Source organism: Mustela nigripes, chromosome 3 (assembly GCF_022355385.1).
Source record: "Mustela nigripes isolate SB6536 chromosome 3, MUSNIG.SB6536, whole genome shotgun sequence".
NCBI lineage: Eukaryota > Metazoa > Chordata > Mammalia > Carnivora > Mustelidae > Mustela > Mustela nigripes.
Genome location: NC_081559.1, coordinates 80720197 through 80741836, shown reverse-complemented (window position 1 = coordinate 80741836; position 21640 = coordinate 80720197). Strand labels below are relative to the sequence as shown.

General features: G+C 39.8%; 1 protein-coding gene across 5 annotated transcripts in view; it reads left to right on the top strand.

The window, feature by feature from the left end:
- LYPD6 (LY6/PLAUR domain containing 6) overlaps nt 1–21640 on the top strand; it is a 121250-nt gene that overhangs the window by 93815 nt on the left and 5795 nt on the right. For all 5 annotated transcript variants that reach the window (XM_059392815.1, XM_059392813.1, XM_059392812.1 and 2 more), the window contains 2 exons: nt 526–714; nt 9243–9341. In XM_059392815.1, coding sequence (XP_059248798.1) covers nt 597–714; nt 9243–9341 — 217 coding nt within the window. In that variant the 5' untranslated portion in view covers nt 526–596. The remainder of the gene's footprint in view (nt 1–525; nt 715–9242; nt 9342–21640) is intronic.

Here is a 21640-nt window from a genome sequence, read left to right as displayed (position 1 = left end):
TTTTTTTCTCTCTCTCTCTCTTTCTTTCTTTTTCTTTCTTGGTTCCTCTCTCTCTTTTTCTTTTTTTCCCAAATCTGAAAGTCTACACTCTATAGGTTTTTGGGGGCACCATGACCCAGGAAGGCTGCACTCTCATACCTGGCCTTCACCATTATCAAGGAAATGCTCTTGAACTCTTGTACCTGACTTGCTCATTGTTGCATTCTGGCAGACATCCCCTGGCCTCCTGGCAAAAGTACCTGGATTTCATTAAAATCCAATCTCTCTTGATACCATCTCTGCTGTATATGAGAAGAGACTCCAGCCCATGGAGCTTTAGCTACTTGATTAAGAATAGATTGGGACTGGACGGTTCTACGTGCTCTAAAATTACCGTGTACAATGTTTCTCTCCGTGTCTACCCACTTCCCGGTGCCTTTGGCTCCCTGTCTGCCCCGAGTCCGTGCTCCCAGCACAGGAGCTCTGCCAAGTCTCCCATGGTTTCCTGGAGTTGGACACTGAGATGAGTCTTGCTTCATATTTCAGGTGCGAATTCCCTCCCGTGGTCCCAAGTTCTGGCTCCCAGGCCCTCTGTATGAGTGACACCTCAGTCTGCCATGGAACCTGGCCCTGCCCTGGCCTGGCTCCTGCTCCTGAGCCTGCTGGCAGATTGTCTAAAAGCTGCTCAGTCAAGAGACTTCACAGTGAAAGACATTGTCTACCTCCATCCTTCAAGTAAGACTCTGTTCTCTTTGCTGCAGAAATGTCATTTTACTTTGAGTAAGATGTGAGTTGAGAAAAGGACAGGAGAACTCAGCCTTCTGTCCCCAGCATTCTGCAGGAGAAATATTGGCTGACTTAATTGGGGGGTACAGGTGCTCCCAAAGATGTTGCATGTTTTACCTTCCCCTTTTTATAAGGTTTTGTTTTTTATTTCTAGGCAAATCGTTAAGGCCTGTTTCTCTGTTCCCAGAACAGTTGCTCTGATTCTGAATACTCTTCCCTTTAACTTGTGCCAGCTCTCAAATCAGTTATCAAAGTGAACCGGCGTGTCCCAGGACAGAGGTGTTTGTTAAAGATCAGTCCTTTGTAGGCAAGATAATAGCTGGTCTTCCTGTCTGTGCATCTGATTCTCCATTTCAGCGTGATTGGCCTCCCACAACTTCCTAGTCCCTATCCCTTTTGGTTTCCTGTGTTCAAGAATCACCTAGGGAGTGCATAATAATGTCAGTGCCCAGATATCTCGGCGTGTCTGATTGCACATATCTGGGGCTCTACTCATGAATTTTTGCTTTCAGCAAGAATTTCAGCTGCTCCTGTTACTGGTGGTGTTCTAAGGATCACACTTGGGGAAAACAGCAGTTTTACTTCCTCTTTTGGTCTCTGTCTCTGTATTTATCTTCTCTCTTCTATCTGTTTGAGTCGTCTTCTGCATGGCCCCTGTGGAGGTGAGAGCTGGGTCTGTTGGGTATATTTTGACCATAGCATTGGCCCTGAGGTATGTAACTCTTTGGAAATGTTCTGTTCAGCAAACATTTTTTGAGTGTCTACTCTGTGTCAAGCATTGTGATAGGCATGGGAGGTATTAAGGCAAAAAAAAAAAAAACATAGTTCTTGCTTTTGAGGATCTTGATAGCCCAAGTGGAGGCAGATACACGGGCTCCTTCAGCTCCACACAGTACAGTATTTAATGTGTCTGTGTTGTGCTTTAGATGAGAGGTGTTCTGTGGAATGCACAAGGGCTTGGATCTTGGGTGAGTGGCTAATTCAAGTGCTTTGTAGCCTTCTGGCTTACAATAAATTCCCTAATTTTGTGAAGGTTAAATAAAGGAAAGTGTACAAAGCACTTAGAGTAAATGCTCAATGAATGGTAGAGGCATCTTGTTAAGTGTTGAGTTCTACATTTCTAGAATGGATAAGATAATACACACCCTGTTGCATTATTCTGTGGACCAGAAAGAATAGCCATAAGATACTAGGCACATATATAGTAGGCATTTGGATGTTCATTGCTTATGATGTTGTGGTAATTGACTTAGGTGGTCAACTGAGGTTGCTGAAAATATGTCACTCTAATTTTTGAACTCCAAATATACGTTTTACAGGCAGCAGATAGTTCCTTTGGACTTAATGCTTTTGTACATTCTCACCAGTAAAGGCTGGTGCCTACTGGTTAATTGTGTGGAAAGATTATCTGGCTCCTTGTTTTTGTAGGACTGTTGATTTTTGCAATCATGAAAAGAAGGTGCTTGGATACTTGCTGTGTTTTCTAGGATTGCATTTTGTTCTTTTCCCCAAAGAGTCATGCTTTTTTATTAGACTTGGTGAACAAATACCTAGATTTCAGTCTCGGTTGTGATTGCTAAAACCTTTGGTTTCTATGGGATTCTTTGTTCGCTTCAGTGATAGACTCAGTAGTCACTCGGCCAAAAAAATAGGCCTCCCCTGAGGCTGTCATTGTCCACACAGGGTGGGGAGGAAAATCAAGGGGATTGGATTTAAGTGTGCAAGAATAAAACACACACACCGCTCCTGTGCCAGTGTTGTGGTGGGCCAGTGCCTGGGCTGAGTGGACCCCTATCTGAAAAGGCCATTTCAGAATGGGATCTCTGAAGGATGAGCTCTGCCAGGCTAGAGAAGCAATCACTCCCGCTCTCTGGAAGTTGGCAAGAAAGTTCTGCTCATGCGGCCTGTTTTAAGTAAATAAGGCCATGGCCTAATTAGAAAGAATTCACCATAGTGAGGTGCCTGAGTGGCTCAGTTGGTTGAGAAGCCAACTCCTGGTTTCAGCTCAGCTCTTGATCTCAGGGTCACAAGATTGAGCCCCACGTTGGGCTCTGTGCTCAACATGGAGTCTGCTTCAGATTCTTTCCCTCTGCCCCTCCCCCGACTCATGCTCTCTCTTTCTCTAAAATAAATAAGTCTTAAGAGAAAAGAATTCCCCATATAGAAAGAATTGGTAGCATTTTCTGATTTGATCTTCAGATATGGAGGCTAGAAGTTGTCTTTTCTAAGCTATATTATACATAAATGATTTACCAACAGCTCTGAGTTGAGTTCTGAGTCTCTGCGACTGGTCACAGAAAGTAAAAATTCTTGCTGGATTGAAGTTACTGCCAACAGTTCCCACTTCACAATTCTCTGCACCATTTCAGAAGTTTCTGATGTTTGTTTGCTTGTTTTTAAACTTTGGTTTTTTAAAAGGTCATATTCTTCTGCCCCTGAGCAGTACCCACTCGATCAGGTTTAGAAAGAGTGATCTCTCTACAAATAAGCTGGTATCTGTAGAACATGAGCATAAAAAATAGAAGGAAGAGTGGGACTATTTTGACTTTGAATTATTAATATAATTGCCTCATTTTGTAGATGGAGGCACAAACAGCTTTCCTGGGGTCGGCAAGTGAGACAGATTCCATCAAGGTTAGATACCGCTCAGAACCTATCCAAGGAGAAATCAGTGATGCCAGAGATGTTGAGAAGACACATGAATTTCCTGCACCGGGCAAACAAACTCATTTCCCATGGGCTGTGAACAGCCCTCAGAGATCATAAGTGGGGTGAGGTTGAAACTCTGGTGGGGAAGGTTCAGCATCCCATGACTAATCTCCTTTGATCTCTGGTTCTCTAATTTTTCTGTTTTCTGTTTGTTTGTTTTTAAAGATTTTATTTTTGAACAATCTCTAAACCCAGCGTGGGGCTAGAACTTGCAGCCCTGAGATCAAGAATTGCATGGTTCACCAGCTGAACTAGCCAGGCACTCCCTGGTTCACTAATTTTTGAAGTTTCTAACCTTTGGGGAAAAAAAAAAATCAACTTTATGGCTTTCAAACTTGAGGCACTGTCCTCAATAGCATTCTTTTCTATAATTTGTATGCTTTTCTTTTCTTTTTCATTTAAAACATGGTGGTGAATTTCTTCCCACCCTATGATTAAAATACCAAAGACCAATAAAACCTTCAAAACAGGGGTTAGCATTCAGAGAAATGGAGTGACTTATTTGGGTTCCAGACGTCAGAAGAGTTAACATTCTGAGTGGTTGCAACCTGTTCTTGGCCTCCATTTCTTTACTCATAATAGAAACCTTTCCTGAGAAATCCAGTTTCCCCTCTGGTTGCATATTCTGAGTCTTAATCACATCTCTGAAGGGGGCTTGCTTATGCCCAGATAGTGAGCCAACCAAGTTTCTTCATAATTCTATGTTATGTAGGTCTTAGGGAGTAAAGGCACTCTCAAGAAAGGTACCAGAAAATGCATTTCTGTCAGAAATATGTTCATAGTCTTCAAGTGATACTGTAAAATTTTGTGGCTAGATGGACACAGAGGGAAGATCGATTTATTAGATTTCTAGAAATTTTAAGTTTGCATCCAGTTTCCAAAAACAATGGGAATTGATTTGGCAAGAATAACACAAGTTTGGATGCATTTCGTAGCAGCATGCCTCTTACAACAAGATTCTCTTCTCACCACAGTTTTGATAACTGAAGGCCTTTGTCCAGGCAAAAGTTCCAAGAGATGGAAACAAAGATGAAATCTCTTCCATTGCCTTACGAATGAATTATAGTCGGTTGAGCCACATCTGACCATGGGACTCTAATGGACAGATTAAATTACAGGAAGTAACTAGGCACTTTGACGTTTCTTTTTTTCTTTACAATCACCTACTCTTGAGGGACCAAGGACTTATGCCCTGAAATACAGAATACTAAGCTTATTAACTCTGTGATCAAGAGCCAAATTAGATTCATTCACAGCTGAGCCCACAACGATTTGAAACTCTACTTGCCCTGCAATGCTTTGAAGTAACAAAGAAGAAAATAACACATCTCTTAGGAATCTTTTTCCTTCCTTTTAAAAAAAGAACTTCTTTATCAGATGCAGTATCAGTTAGCAAGTTACTGGAGACAGTTGCTCATCTGTAGACCTCAGTTTGGGTTAAATATTTCCAGAGGGAAGAATTTAACCATTTACTTGGTATTATGCTATAATTAACCACTTAAAAAACGGAGGCTCTTTGAAAAGATTTGTCACTGAAAAGAGTTTGATTATTCACTGATCAGTACTACCAACCAAGATGCAAACACAAGTTCCTATAAGCAAACATTAGTGATTGAGACACACACAGAAATGAACTTGCAGATTTAAAAGTAAAACTCACTGAAAAAGAGATCATTTAGTTAATCATCAGTGGTATGTGCTGATAAACACGTTCAGAGATAAATGATGTGAAACAAAGCGTCCTTTTGCTACCATAGTGTGTTAGCTCGTATTCCCATTTAGATTTTGATATACTCTGGGTTAAATTCAGAGTCCAGAACTCCTTGTGTAAGTTATTCCTAATAACTTAGTATTTAATGCAATATGTCACTAGTCTTACAAAAGGTCGTTTTGAAGAGTCTATTAAATAATCCAAATTTGGGAACACTACAACTTATTAGTGCGAGGTTCTCAATAAGTTTATTCTTGCAGTGGCTCGATCACTAATCCTCATTCAGAATTCTTAATTTATCTCTTTGATGGGAAAGTTTCCAGGAATAACTAATCCAACATTCCAGTGAAAAGTTTTACTGGCTGTAGTGACAGATAAAATTGGATGCTCTTGTGAATTAATCATGCAGTTTGAAGGGGAACGGCTAGCTTGCAGTCATAAACTTAGGTGCATATGATGATAATTTTTTGAGAAATACTTTTCTGTGACAAATCATTTACATCTTTTCCCCCAAAACACTTACTTTGATAATTCCTCAAATTTTACAAGCTGTTTTAAAGTTCTTCTTCTTTTTTTTAAATACTTTTTTTAAAAAAGATTGTATTTATTTATTTGACACAGAGAGACACACAGAGAAAGAGGGAACATAAGCAGGGTGACTGGTGAGGGAGAAGCAGGCTCCCTGCTGAGCAGGGAGCCCTATGTGGGGCTCTATCCCAGGACCCTGGGATCATGACCTGAGCTGAAGGCAGACGCTTAACTGAGCCACCCAGGCGCCTCTTAAAGTTGTTCTTCTTTTAAACTGACTTATAGATTACACACTTTTAAATTGATAGTGAAGCTAGTTTTTCCACGTACCCAATAGGACAATTTCCTAAAATACTATGTATGGGTTTTCTCATAACAGTATTTGTCAAAATGAGCTAATTTGAGTGTCCATAAGAATATGGAGTGGCTTTGGAATTTAAGAACCTGTTTGTCAGGGAGCCTAGGTAGCTCAGTTGGATAAGCGGCTGCCTTTGGTGCAGGTCATGATCTCAGGGTCCTGGGATTGAGCCCTGCGTGGGGCTGCCTGCTCAGAGGTTAGGATGTTAACTCTTCTGACGTCTGGAACCCAAATAAGTCACTCCATTTCTCTGAATGCTAACTCCTGTTTTGAAGGTTTTATTGGTCTTTGGTATTTTAATCAGAGGTTCTCCCTCTCCCTCTATTCCTCTCTCCACTCATATAAATAAATAAAATCTTAAAAAAAAAAAAAAAAACCCAAACCTGTTTGTTTTAAATTCTTCAGGCATGTACTTATCTAAGTAGCATCTTTCAATTCAAATGTAACTCACCTATCTAGACGGCAAGATGTGGAGATGTAAACATTATTTGTGTGTAGTTTTACAAAATAGTTTACTTCTGTTTTATCATAACTGTACAATGGGGAGAGTGTGTCTCCCTGTGGTGAAATTTCCGTGGTGAAGTGCGGCCATCCGTTGTAAAGTAGTTCGTGCACTCACAATCATTGTTTCGGAATTTGAGTCACCAACTACCTGAAGGAATGTAGTTAGCTTCTAAAGAGGTCGAGTTCCTTCTTTTTTAGACAGTTGTGAGTTTGGATCCTGTCAGGTTCTTGGATATCGTCATTCAGCTCCGTGACATGTTGCAAGCAAGTACAAGGATGCAGCCATTCCACGCAAGGTGAAAATCAAAGTTAAAGCTGGCCCATAATTTTGGCCTTAAGCTGCTGCCTCCTCCTTCATTTATTTTTGATAACATACTTAATTGGTTCCATGTGGGCAAAGCAATTTACCCTGAGATGATGATTTCCACCAGGGGGATACGCAGGCTCAGCCATCTGCGAGGGAGAACAGTTGGTCCTGCAGATGAACTGTCTGAACGTCTGTAGTTTTCAAAGAGGCCAGGTAATTTTACAAATTTAAAAAAAATGCAAAAGTTCTGTTTATGAAAGGCAAAACTCTGAGTTGATAAGCAGCAAGGTAAAGCACATCAGTGAAAAGGACAGAGACACCCAGGCGTTCCGGGCACCCTGACACTGGGGAGGCTCGTCCTTAGATGTCCGCTGGGCTCTGCGTGTGCAGGGTACGGTCTGCAGTGTGACTCTCACCAGGCACCTCACTGCCTGAGCGAGCTAAGTGAAGGCAAAGATACTCATACCTAGAGGACAGTCTCTTCAGAAGGTAGGAGGGGGCAATTGGAGGGGGAGGGGAGAGGAAAGGCTAGGAAGGGATTCCTGGAATCACCCGTTCCTCAGGTTCGAGCTAGAGGCCTTTAATGGCTCCACATCCACCAGGTGCCCTCAGCAGGCTGCCTGTGGATGCTGGAAACGGGCCGAGACAGCCCTTGGGACCATCACCTCTGCACAGCATAGATTTTAGTAAAGAAGATTCTTTTCTTAGCTGATACTTACCATCTCTAAGGGTTTTTTTTTTTTTTAATATATATAAGAATTTATTTGATAGAGACAAAGAGAATGAGTGGTGGGAAGGGGCAGAGGTAGAGGGAGAGAGAAAAAAAAAGAGAGAGAGAAGCAGACTCCCGGCTGAGTAGGGAGCCTGATGCAGGACTGATCTCAGGACTCTGGGATCATGACCTGAGCCAAAGGCAGTCGCTTAACGTACTGAGCCTCCCCGACACCCTTTCCATCTCCAGTGATTCTTAACCATGTCAACTAGATAAAAATATGAGATTGAACCAGAGATATGGCCAGTTTTATAGTTCAAAAATGGTCAAACCCAAAGAAATTTTTAATGATTCAACCTAATATTTATATATACATATTGACATGTCTATGTAATTGAAACAGAAGAGTGAATCATTGGAAATCTAGAGCAACTAGTTTAAAAAATTTTTTTTATTAACATATTATATATTATTAGCCCCAGGGGTACAGGTCTGTGAATCGCCAGGTTTATACCCTTCACAGCACTCACCATAGCACATACCCTCCCCAATGTCCATAACCCCACCACTCTCTTCCTACCCCCCTCTCCCAGTCAACCCTCAATTTGTTTTGTGAGATTAAGAGTCTTTTATGGTTTTTCTCCCTCCCAATCCCATCTTGTTTCATTTATTCTTCTCCTACCCCCTAAACCCCCCCACGTTGCCTCTCAACCTCCTCCTATCAGGGAGATCATATGATAATTGTTTTTCTCTGATTGACTTATTTTAGAGCGGCTATTTTTAATTGGAATTTTGGGGGGGATAATTGTACATTTATAAGCAGTTCTAAGAAGTAACACAGGGAGATCCCATGTTCACTTCACTCACTTTCCCCCAATGGTAACATTTTGAAAAACTATAGAATAAAATCACAACCAGGTCATTAACATTGACATAATTAACCCGCCTGTCTTATTCTGATTTCCCCAATTTTATTTGTGTTCATGTGTATGTGTGTGTATTTCGTTCTGCACAGTTTTCTCACATGTGTAACTTTGTGTACCTGCCACCAGGTCAAGACACTAAACAGTTTCAGCAGCACAAGAATCCCTCCTGTTGGCCTCCCCTCTAGCTTCTTCTGACCCTGGCCCCAACCACTCCCAGCCCTAACTCCCGGCAATCACCAATCTTTCCTCCTTTTCTAAAATGCTGGCATTTTTAAAATGTTCCATAAATGGAATCATACAGTATATAACCTTTGGGGATTTTTTTTCACTTTGCATAATTCTCTGGAAATTTATCCAAGTTGTCGAATGTATTAATAATTCACTTTTATTGCTAGTATTCCATAATATGGAGGTACCACCGTGTGTTTAACCATGCATTCATTGAAGGACATCTGAATTGTTTCCAGTTTTCAGCTATCACAATCGAAGTTGCTGTGAACATTTTCATAGGGGTGTTGTGTGAATATTAGTTTTCATTTCTCAGAGATAAATGCCCAAGAGTACAATTGGTGAGTAATGGTAGTTACATACTTAGTTTTTTTTAAGAAACTGCCAGACAGGCTGTTTTGAGAATACTTTCTGAAAAATAAAAAATGTCTAGTTTCAGTATTTCGTACCCAGTCTAAGAAAAAATTAATCATTTTTCTTGATCCTTTTTCTAGCCACACCATATCCTGGTGGATTTAAGTGTTTCACCTGTGAAAAGGCAGCAGACAATTACGAGTGCAACCGATGGGCTCCAGACATCTACTGTCCTCGAGGTAAACTCTCAGTACACAGACTGGGGTGCCCCGAGCTGCCCATGAGTGAAAAGCCTTGTTGACTTTGACGTATAGATAGAGGCATGCTTGCAATTTCAACCACTTCTCTTGTCTAAGGCTATTAGTAGATCTTTCCTCATCAACTTATCATCAGAGGCTTTTAGAGACATAAACTAATCATAGGCTTGTCCCCTTTCTCAAGAAGCATCACTGGAGTGCCAAAAGAGGTAAGAGATCCTTCCCGCCCCCAGGCTCAGCCAAATGCAGGACAGGAAGAGAACCACCAGCCTGTTGGCCACTCTTGGAAGCATTAGTCATTGCATAGTAACTTCTTTTATGTGAAGTATGAATTGATGTTCATATAAAGATCCCATTTATTACATATCTTGCCAGAGGCACCTATCCTGAGAGTGTATGAAAGCTAGAATTCTAAATGCCATCGTTGCACAAAAAAACCTGAGCTTTTTAAACCATTAAGTTCTTTTTGAAGGATGAGATGGATGCCCCAATTAAAGCATGAAATTTTGACCCAGAGGCCCATTTCAAAATGAAGTAGAGGCTTCACATTCACATTTATATCTCTTTTATTCTCTCGAATAAAAAAGACAGTTATATTTGACTATGGAGTGACTATTAATTGGCTGTTTTAATTTTGGAGGAAAGTTCATTTGATGGGGAGATGATGAGAACAGAGCATTTTATTGACAAATGTTTGAGTAGTTAGATGGGTTTCGCTGAGACTTAATCCAGTTGTTAAAATGACTGAATACACCAACACCAAATCTATCATTTTTTAACATAATGCAGGAGTTCTCATGCTCACCCTAGGGAAAGGCCCTCTTTCTCCCATGGAGGACTAGACATCAGGAGAAGGTAGAAAATGAAATTAAGACACAGGTGCCCACTGAGTAAGACAGTACTATTTAACCTATCAACTTTCACCTAAGCTGCCCAGTAGAAACACCTGTGGATCTCTTCAAACTCACTGGAACCTGTGTCCTCCCTGGGCCAGTGGTCCTCAAACTCTATCATGATCAGCATCCCCCTGGAGGGCTTATTAAAACAGATTTCTGTGCCCATCCATGCTCCATTCCTGATTCAGTAAGTCTGTGATGGGGGCTGAGAATTTGCATTTCTAAACAATTCCCAGGTGATACAGATGCTGCTGGGCTGGAGACCACATGATAAGAAATGCACGTTTTACAGAACTTGAGCCAGCATCCCTGAGATCGGGGCACTGCACTGGTAGATTCAAATAGCACAGGTGATACTAATGAACAGTCAGGGGCAAGAACCACTGGGAGCTCCTCTCCCCACTAACAGAAAGTGAAATGTACTGTTGTCATTTCCAACCAAGTTCCTCTTGTTTACTTTTACGTAGAGATGCTAATGGGGTCCCAAATGATGGTAGGGAAGAGAAAAGCGTGGAGATGCTGAAGATTAGCTTAATCACAAGCTAGATATCCCACCATCCTGGTAATCAGAGCTAAAAAGTTCTGTCTGCAGTGCCTTCTGCATTCATGTGCTTATTTTTGGACTAAGCCAGTGTTTTTCTAACGTCACCCCTACACTTGGGTAGACTGCTTCTCAAGCTTGGTGGCACATTGAAATCACAGAGGGAGATTTTAAAACACTGAGGCCTGGGTTCGTTCTCAGGGATTCATATTTAAATGGTGTGGGGTGTGGCTGAGGGCAAGGATATTTGAAATTGCCCCACGTCCTTCTACTAGGTAGCAAAATTTGAGACCCACTGTAAACAGTGACTTTGGACAAAAACAGGATGGTTTGCTTGTGTAGCCAATAACCTTTGGGATGGTTCCAGCAGGGACAAAGCTGGCAGGTTAGCTTTTGAAACAGCTGCCACGAGTCGGATGTACCACAGGACGCGTGGGGATGCTTTCTCAGCATTGCTCTAGCAGAGAGAATGCAGAGGACAAGGAGGGATTGTGAACTGGGCCAGATTTCACAGAGGCCCAGTCCAAGTCTGATGGTGGGCAAGTATATCCCTGCCACAAAGGAAAAACAGGTGACCGGTAGCACTCTGCTTGAATTCCTCTCAGGAGAGGAGAACAATCCCTTTTGATGCTTTCTTCAAAGGTCAAAATCTATTCTTCCAATGTACAGATATCGGAAAGCATCGCAGTGTTCACACAATTTCTTTTTCCCTTCTTTCCTCCCACTTTTATCTTTTTGTCCTTAAATTTATAAGGATAAGTGGAAAGTGATGCCCTGAGTTCATGACACAGAACCACCCTGCCAGGCTTTTTAGGGGATTAGCCAGAGAAAGATAGGAATCTGGTTTCTTCTTTCTGGGAGCACCCAGTTAGCTGGGGAGATCAGATCTGAATGCATCAAATGTCAAAAATATCAGGACAAAAGCAAGTTGCCAAGTGAAGCATGGCATTCAGTGCCCTGAGAGCTCATGGGAACAACTGCTATTTGGGGGCTGAGGTGGTTAGGGACTGCACTGTGAACCAGGAAGAGGCGAAAGCCTACAAGTGGGCAGCCTAAGGGCAATGTGGAGGGGGGCGTGGCTTCTGGAAAGTCACTCACAGCAAAGGTGTGGAGAGGGGATTCGCAGATGTGCTCACCGGACAGCAAGAGACCGAAACTGGGCAGAGCAACTAGTTCATGTCGGAGAATAGTGGGACCAAAGAAACGCAGCTTGATTATTTTTGTGGGGCCTTGACCCTTTCAGGGAAGGAGTAGAGACTGAAGCTGTAACCAGAGAAGAGACGGAGCCACACTTAGCTTCCTTCTTAACCACCCCCCCTTCCCAGGAGCCATTCTCTTTCCTCCTGGGTTTTCTCCAAATTTTTCTCACAATGGAACAGCGTCATAATTCTTAAATTGAAATCTGAGTTGTGTCTAATGACTAAAAACAACTGACTAACCCTGGACTTATTTTTTTGGTTGATTATTAGTTGAAAGCAGCTGAAGGACTACCAAGAGACTTAGGGAAGGCTCAGTAGCCGCCACGGAAGAAATCCTGGCTTTCTGTGATATTCCTGGGTTTTTGTTTGTTTCATCACATGTTTAGCTAGGTTTTAATTATCACATGATGTGAAAATAACTTGTTGAAAGTGAAAAAAACCATTTCATGTAAGTATTTAATCTTATCTCTATGGAACAACCCCCCATTCCAAATAGCTTAGGGGACCACCTGGGTTTCAAGAATTTTTGAAAACCGAACTTGGTCAAATGGATATACACAGAGACTATTGTATTTTAGCAGTTGAGGTAAGCTTGCTTATAATTAAGCAGACTTGTTATGAGTCATCATTTGGCAAAAATAAGCATCAAGAAAGCCTTGTCCTAACTAGAAACACTCTGTCGGGCAATGGTGGCATCAGCCAGTGACCTCTAGCTAACTCAGGTTCCTTATCACTCTTACCTTTGAGATGTGTGTTATGTAAGGATTTTCTTCTCTGTCAGTTTGTTATTGCCTCTGGCTCTAACAGATTTGTCCTACCATATAGGAGATTTTAAGAGCCCTCCATGCCTGGCTTCTGTTTAGTCTTTGGTCTCTGAGTACTTCCTGGGCAATAACTAGAGTTGGAAAGAATCTTGAAATCATATTATATGAGGGACCAGTTAAAGGAACTGGCAAAAGAAAACAAGAGTTAATGGTACGCATTCAGATCCAAAGGTTTTGCCTGTGTGCAAGGTTAAAAACTCTTTGAGAGAGGGGCTGTCTTGTATTAAGAGTCTGTGGAATTGAATGTCAAATCAAAAACATGACTGTTTTCAAAAAGGCACATTCTTTTGAGGATGTCTAAGCACCAAAGGCCCTTAGGTTTCTTCTTGAATATGAAGAGCCAGTGCCTCTCTTTAAGGTGAAATCTTTACTTGAAATTACCACCAATGCAAAACCAGACCGGGAGAAATATTGAGATGGAGGAACACACATCCTTTAGGGGCAAGCTTCTATGCTGCTCATGGTTTTTCTGTGGAAGTGAAGAAAAAGCTGGGCATGACACTGAGTGACTCTTTTTATATCCATTACCTGGTATAAGCAGGGAATATACCTGTGGTCCCCAGCATAACTGAAGACAAGCTCCATGGTTACAAATTTTCAGGAAAGACTTCTTTATCATTGACTTCTTTCAGATGGAACCCAGGCTGAGACAGACAGCCTTTCTGTGTTATTTCACCTATGGTGAATTCTTTTTTTCTCTTTTAGGCAATGTTAGGATATAGGATATAGGATATAGGATATATCATTTTAAAGGGGTCTTTATTCTAGCTCTAAACCCCATCACGACCCCAGGCTTCACATCTTCTTATGGCCTATTAACATCTCCCAGCCCCCATCTCTATCCTGGGTAGAGAACTCAGAACAGAGCACTGGCCCTTAGAATTTCTCTTAAGTTCAGCAGAGTTCGTTTGGTATGTCTACAGATGGTATTGGCTACGTGTTATCTGACATTCCTGGCTTCTGTGTAATGAAGTGGTGTTTAGCAATCTATCTTGTCATATTGCTAAATGGAAGTCTTAGACTTCCTTTTTCTAAAGTAGAAATTTTAAAATTAAAGTGTAACATCCATGCCAGAAAGTGTATAGATCACAGGTGCTGAGTTCATTGAAATTTTACCATGTGAACAGGCTGTGTGTCTGTCACCCATGTTAAGTAACAGAACTTCATAAGGCCACTAGGGTCCCCCAGTCACTACACCCCATCTCCCGGAGGTAATGCAATTGTGACTACTATCACTGAGCTGTATATAAATGGAATCACAGAATGTATTCCTTTCTTTGTCACATTTTCTGTGTGAGAGTCATCCATGTATTTGAGCCACAGAGTTAGTCTCACGGATATGTATGTACTGAAATTCATCCATTCTACTCTTGATGGACTTTTGGATTGTCTCCAGGTTTTGACTGTCATGAGCATTCTTGTACATGCGTTTTGGTACAAGTATGTCTTCATTTCTGATAGGTCTAGCCCCGGTTGGGGGGTTGTTGGGCACGTGCTATGTGTGCTTTGGCCTTACTGGATTCTGTGTGGCAGTTTTCCAGACTGACTGGACCAATGTATGCTCTCCCCTTGGTGCCTAAGAGTGCCAGCTGCTGCACAACCTTGCCAATGCTTAGTGTTGACAGAAACAGTAGAAGCTCGAGGTTAATGGAATGATATTTTTAAGGCACTGAAAGTAAATACCACCAGCCTTAGAATTCTGTACTCAGACTGCAGCCTAACTTCTCTGCATTTCCCTTCTCTCCCAGATACCCTGCTGCCTCTGATTTTCTGTTCATGCCTCCCTGTTCCGTTGAGAGTAAACAAGGTTCTGTGTAGCTTCCCTACCCCTTAGCAGGATTTTCTGCTTGGTTTCTCAGCTTCTGCGTGTGCAGTTTTGGAGTCCATAAGTGCCTTGAGGGGAGAACAGGTGTAGAATGTCAGGCCCAACTCAACGTGTAGTTCATTTCACTGGTATCGCTCTTCAAATCCTATCTGCCTTAGTAGCACATCGATGCTTCCACATGGATTTCTATTGTTTTAGTTCCATCTGGCTATTGTAATTTTATTTTATTGTTTTTTGGTAAGAAGGCACAAGCTAGTTCATTTCAGCTGACATTTTGATTCCCAGATCTATTCTTTAATTAGAACTTTTCCAGTAATTTTTAACCCACGTTCTAATAGCCTAAACAAGATAGGTTTTCTTTTGACAACCTGGATTCATCTAACCTGCTCCATTTTACAGTGGTTTAGCCCAAGTATTTTCTATTAACATAATTGCCTCAGATAGGAAGCATCTGTTTGATGCTTCTTTCTTATCACTTTTATTTTAACTACTGTTCACGGGAAGGTCCTCTTTATCCTTATTACTTTGACATACATTCCCAGCCACATTTTTTGCCTTTTGTCTGGTAATAAGCACATAGCTTTCTGAATTTCAGTGATTTGCCTTAAAAGAGAGTTTCCTCAACTTACCAAGTCACCTGTCCTTAGGAGGTATGGATTTTATTTATTTATTTAATTTTTTTAAAGGCAAGACTAAAACAAAAACCAGTAAAGTATCTGTTTGGCAGTTTCTTCAGGTGGTGTCAACTGTAGGGTAAAAGAGGACATTTATGACTCAGTGAAGTTAATAAGTATTCATTTATTTTTAATTTCTGCCTTGAAGAATTTTTTACTTGGGGCAAGAAAAGAAAAGAGTGTCTTTTAGGGGTCTGTGGAGAGTGATTGATAGGACCAGGAAAGCCAGGAGATTAATCAGATGCCTGGGTATCAGAGACCATGTGATAATTTCTAATTGGGATACACTTTAAATAATTGAGCTTATCTACGACTCAGTTTGTAGCTCGTTCTTTTCATAAGTCTATTTTCTTTTATCTTGGATTCTTTTTTCTTTCACTTTCCATTTCACTGAACTCATAATTGAGATGTAACATACACAGTATAGTGAACAGCGTGATGAATTTCCACAGATTGAACACATTATGGAAGCAGCACCTTGATTAAGAAATTGATTATTTTCAACAGCCCAGAGTCTTCTTACATGACTGTAAGTTACATGACATGTAACTTACATGATAGTTTGGTTACTATCTCTTCCACCAAAGATCCTGTTATAGGCAGCTCAGTTGTGTCCTCCCAAAATTCACATGTGAAGTCCTGACATCCAGTACTTCTGAATGTGATTGTGTTTGAAGATAGGGTCCTTAAAGTGGTAAATCAGGTTCGGTGATAAAGGGGAGATTAGGACATAGACACACACAGAGGAAAGAACATGTAAAGATGTTCACAGATGGAAAGTTGCCCATCTGTGAGCCAAGGAGATAGGTCTCAGAAGAAATCAACCCTGCTGACACCTTGAACTTGGACTTTCAGCCTCCAGAATTGTGAGAAAATAAATTTCTGCTTAAAGCCACCTAATCTAAGGTATTCTGTTGTGCATTTTATCTAGAATCTATAATTACCCTGAATCTAAAAACCAGACTAAGTACCAAAAACAATAACAACAACAAAAACCTGCAGTCTAATATTCCTTATGAATATAGTCTCAAACATTCTTACTATAATATTAAACAAATAGAATTTAGCAATATTTAAAAATAAGCCTGACCAAATGTGACTTATTTCAGGGATGCAGGGCTGGTTCAATATTTAAAATCAATCAGTATAATCCACAGTATTAACAGGCTAAAGATCATAAAGTCACGTGTTAATATCAACTGAGGCAGAAAAAGCATTTGGCAAAATTCAATACCATTCATGTTCAAAAACTTTCAGAAAAAACCAGCATGTGAGAAACTTCCTCAACCTCATAAAGAGTATTTATTTTAAAAAACGGTAGCAAACATTATACCTACTAGTGAAAGACAAAATACTTTTCTGGTAAGATCAAGGTCTGGGCAAGAATGTCTCTTTCACCACTCTTATCCAACATCATGCTGAAAGTTCTACCCAGTGCAATAAAGCAAGAAATGGAAATAAAAGGTGTACAGATTGGAAAGGAAGAAATAAAACTGTCCCTCTCACAGATGACATGATTTTCTAAGTAGGAAATCCCAGCAAATCTACACAAAACTCCTAGAAATAATAAGTTCAGCAAGATTACAAGATACTAAGACTAACACATAAAATTCAATTTTGGCAAAATTCAACTTATATATACTATCAACTAACACGTGGTCATTGGATTTAAAAATATAATACCATTTACAATTGTTCGAAAGAATTAAATACTTCAGTGTAAATCTAATAAAACATGTAAAGACTTGTATGCTAAAATAATAAATGCTAATGAAAGAATTCAGAGAAAATTTAAGTAAATAGATACCATGTTCATGAATTGAAACTCAGCATAGTAAAGATGTCATTTCCAAACTTATGTGCAGGTTTTACACAATTCCTATCAAAATTCTAACAAAATTGTTTGTAGTTATAGATAAGATTATTATATAATTTATATGGAAAGATAAGAAACTAGAATAGCTAAAATAATTTTGATAAAAATTAAAGTGAGAGGAACCAATCTACCCTCTTTCAAGATTTCTCATATAGTTACAGAAATCAAGACAGTAGTATAGTCAGAGGGATAGCAACACAGATTAATAGAACAAACAGAGATCTCAGAAAGAGACTCTCAAAAATATGCCCAACTTATTTCTGACAAGGATATAAAATCTGATTCACTAGAGGAAAGAGCTTTTTCAACAAATGTCCTGGAGAATTTGGACATCCATGAGCAAAAAATGAAATTTAACCTAAGTATAATAACCTTTACAAAAGTTAACTCAAAATTAATCACAGACTTAAATGCCAAATATAAAACTATATGAGATTTAGGAAAAAAACACAGGAGAAAATCTCTGAAATCTAGGGGTAGGCAAAGAGTTCTTAGACTTGCTATAAGAAGTGTGATCTATAAAAGGAAAAAGTGGTAAACAGGACTTTATCAAAATTAAAAACCTTTGTTCTACATAAGACCCTATAAAGAGGACAAAAAGACAACAAACTGACATAATTATTTACTAATCAAATATCTGAAAAAGGACTAGGACTAAAATATATAAAGAATTCTCAAAATACAATAGTAAAAAAAATAATTAAGAAAAGGACAAAAAACATAAATAAATATTTCACCAAGGAAGATAAATAGATGGCAAATAAGCACAAGTTCAACATCATTAGCCATCAGGAAAATGCAAATTAAAAACATGAGATATCACTGTACATCTATCAGAATGGCTAAACTTAAAAAAGAAAAATAGGAACACCATCAAATGCCAGTAAGAATTAGGAGAAACTGCATCATGTATATATTGCTGGTGGGAGTATAAAATGGCACAGCTACTCTTGAAAATAGTGTGGCAGTTCCTTAAACAACTAAACAGGCATGTACCATATAACCTAGTAATTCCACTGCTGAACATTTATCCCAAAGAAATGAAAACCTATGTTCACACAAAAGCCTTAACACAGGTGTTGATTGCAGCTTTACTAATAATATCCCAAACCTAGATACCCTTTCAATGGGTGAATGGTTAAACCAACCTTGATACATCCATGGCATGGAATACTACTCAGGATCAAAAATTAGCAAACTGTTGATACAACAATCTGGATAACTTTCAAGTGAATAAGGCTAAGTGAATATGACTAATCCTAAAAGTTTACATACTCTATGAGTCCATTTATACAACATTCTTAAGATGACAAAGTTACAGAAATGGAGCACAGATTAGTAGTTGCCAAGGATGAAGGAGCAGTTGGAGGAAGGTGGATGAGGATGTGAGAATGAAAAGTTGACATGAGTGATCCCTGTAGAGATAGAAATGTTCTGTATCTTGGCTGCATCAATGTCAACATCCTGGTTGTGACACTGTACCATAGTTTTGCATTATGTTGCCATTTGGGGAAAAGTGGGTGAATTATTAATATAATAAAAGTGGCTGTATTATTTCTTACAAGCTCATGTGAATCTCTAATTATCTCAAAATAATAACACACTAATTTAAAAAAAATCAGTCAGTAAAAACAAACAAAAAAAACAAACTTCAATTGTGCTCATGTTGAGAAACTGATTAGAAGGAAAGCCAGACCTACCAAATGAGGAAGCTAAGAAGGTCTGTGAACCTGGTTGGGAAGAAAATCAAGGAAGGTTCCACAGAATTCATCACATTTAGATTGAACCCTGAAGAACAGGTTTCCAGGAGCAGATGGGGGAAACTTTTTGTTGTGAAGAACAGTCAAAAGCTGTAACGTCCTGTCTCAACCAACTGAGCCATCCAGGTGTCCTGTAATGTCGTGTCTCAAATATCCAGCAAGCATTCATGAGGTAGTCTGGGCCTAGATCAAGGGGAATATTGAATAATAAGAAGTGCTGAGTTTCAAGATGTGAGTTATAAATGTAATCGGTTCCTTTAGCAGTGAAGCAAAGTTACTCTTACACTCTTGACACACAGCTTTAGGAGCAGGGAGAAAACAGTGGACCACCTACTGGCCACTCCAGTAGGCTAAATGAACCTGGCAGTAGGCAGCTGAGGCTCCTCGACAGGTGGGGTTCACTTAGACTCTCATAGGCAGTGAGAGGCATTATCCGACCTTGGTTCCAGTAATATATCTGGTGGTTGTCCAGCATCTGCATTAGAAAGGAGAGAAGTCAGAGACAAAGAAGATAGGAAATGATGTGGTCCCGCACTGGGAAAATGGAACAGGAAGATTAAAAGGATAATGGAGACATTTCAGGGGACTTGAAGACACCCAGCTTGGGAAGAGAATTCTGAGCAGATTCTGAATTTTCTAGTCCAGGATGGAGGTGCCACATCTCAGGATCTCCCTTCCTAAGATAGAAACACAAGAAGACAAACAGCAGGATTTGATTTGTTTGAGATACATGAGGTGTGAGGTGCTGCTGACAATGTGCAGGAGATCACTGGAGATTAGTTCTATAGTTTGCAAGAGAGTATCAGACTGAAGATAATGTCATCAGAGGTTGAATGAAGTCACTTAAGTGAGAAGACGTTCAAGAACAGAACATGGAAGAATATCAATGTTCAGGTTAAGGAAAGTATAGGAAAAAAAGAGACCAGAGATGCAGGAGAAAATCTAGACGACAAAACTCTGAAGCCCAGGGAAATCACGCAAAGGACATTATACAGAGTAGATTCCAGATCTACATTATACAAAGTAGATCCTTTGGGGTCACAAATGGGCAAAGGGCAAACAGTGGGACACTTAGGCAAACAGTCATTGCAGAGGAGGGCCTGGGCTGAGGGCACAGTCAGGAATCAGGCTGGGAGTGGCCGGCAGCTGCCACTAGACTTTTATTTTTTCAATATAATGTGTAATACTATGATTAAAGCTATATTCCTCCTGTTAATTTTCTCACACATGGTGAGTGGTTCTCTAGCATCCCTTTAATCATTATATATGTTTGTAAAAACAAAAACAAAAACAAAAAACCATTACTAGTGGACCCATAGGGAATAACTGAGTAGCAAGGAAGTCTTACCAAAGAGTTGGTCATTTTTTAATTCAAGTCATTTGCCGTATATTTTGTTTAAATATAGCTTCTGTTATTAGAAACTGAATATTGGTGGGTAAAATGGAATTGATAGTTTACATTTTAACTTTGAACATTTTTTAAATTTCAGAACTAGGTTATGGAACTTCTGTGTGTGTGTGTGTGTGTGTGTGTGTATTTCACAAAAAATTATATATTTTGTGTTTTCCACTCGTTGATTAAGCCCTCTTATATCCAGTTCTGCTGCTTTCAGTTGCATGCCTGTGAGTCTTAAAGTGAAAGACTTTTGTTTCACAACCTCTGGGAATACCTTGCAGTTGCAGAATATGAGATTTTAGAGGCTGAAACTAACCTGGTAGAAATTCAAATCCATCTTTTATCTTTTAGATAAAAGCCTTTGAAATCCTTTTAGTGTGAAGTTATCAGCAGGCTTGATTCTCCTGTAACCTCATTACTAACCCAAGGATTATTCAGAATGCATGGAGAGCAATGCTTTGTGGCTGAAACTCCTTTTTTATCAATTCTACAGCCCCATGATAAGCCACATGTGGTCCACCTCGTCCGTCCTGCTTGGGAAATGCTGCCTGCGTGCCCCCCCCCCCCACCTTGGAGATCACCATACACATTCAAGGCTCTCCTAAATTGTGTTCTAAAGAAATCTGTTCAATTTTATTTGAATATTTCCAAAACTTATTTAACTGTAGAACCTTTTTTTTTTAAACGTTAACATTTCATAACTCACCTAGGGGGTTTTATAAGATAAGAAGTGGAATGGATTAATGCTTCAGATCTAAGGTAGCTGCTGCTAAAAGTAATGGGGTGTTCTTAAAATATCTTTGTTTCATGGGTTAGATATGGCAAGTGTAAGAAAATTTTTTATCTAGCCTCATCGCTGATCATTTTTCTCTCCCCAGGATGGCAAGAATTAGCTTATTAGGTACTGAGCTTTTGCATATTTCCCTGGGAAAAAAAAAAGTTCATTAATTATCTCTGCAGTGGGATAAATTTCCAATTAATAAATTAAAAGAGAGTTTATTATGGACACAAAAGTAAGAACAAAAAGTAGTTATATCAAGTTCACTAATTCTTATTCAGGGCTTACTTAAGACAGCAGAATTTAATGCTTGGGGAACAAACCTAATTTCCAAAACTGAAACCATGTAGTGGTTTACTTATTCCATAAATGTTTGATCTTATCTGCTTAGATTTACCTTTGGAGCAATAAAACCTCTGGCAGCTCCTCCTGGTTGTCTGCGTGAAGAGGAGACAGGAGATAAGGGCATTCCTGTCTTTAATGGTTTCATGAACATCTGAAGGTGCGCCGGG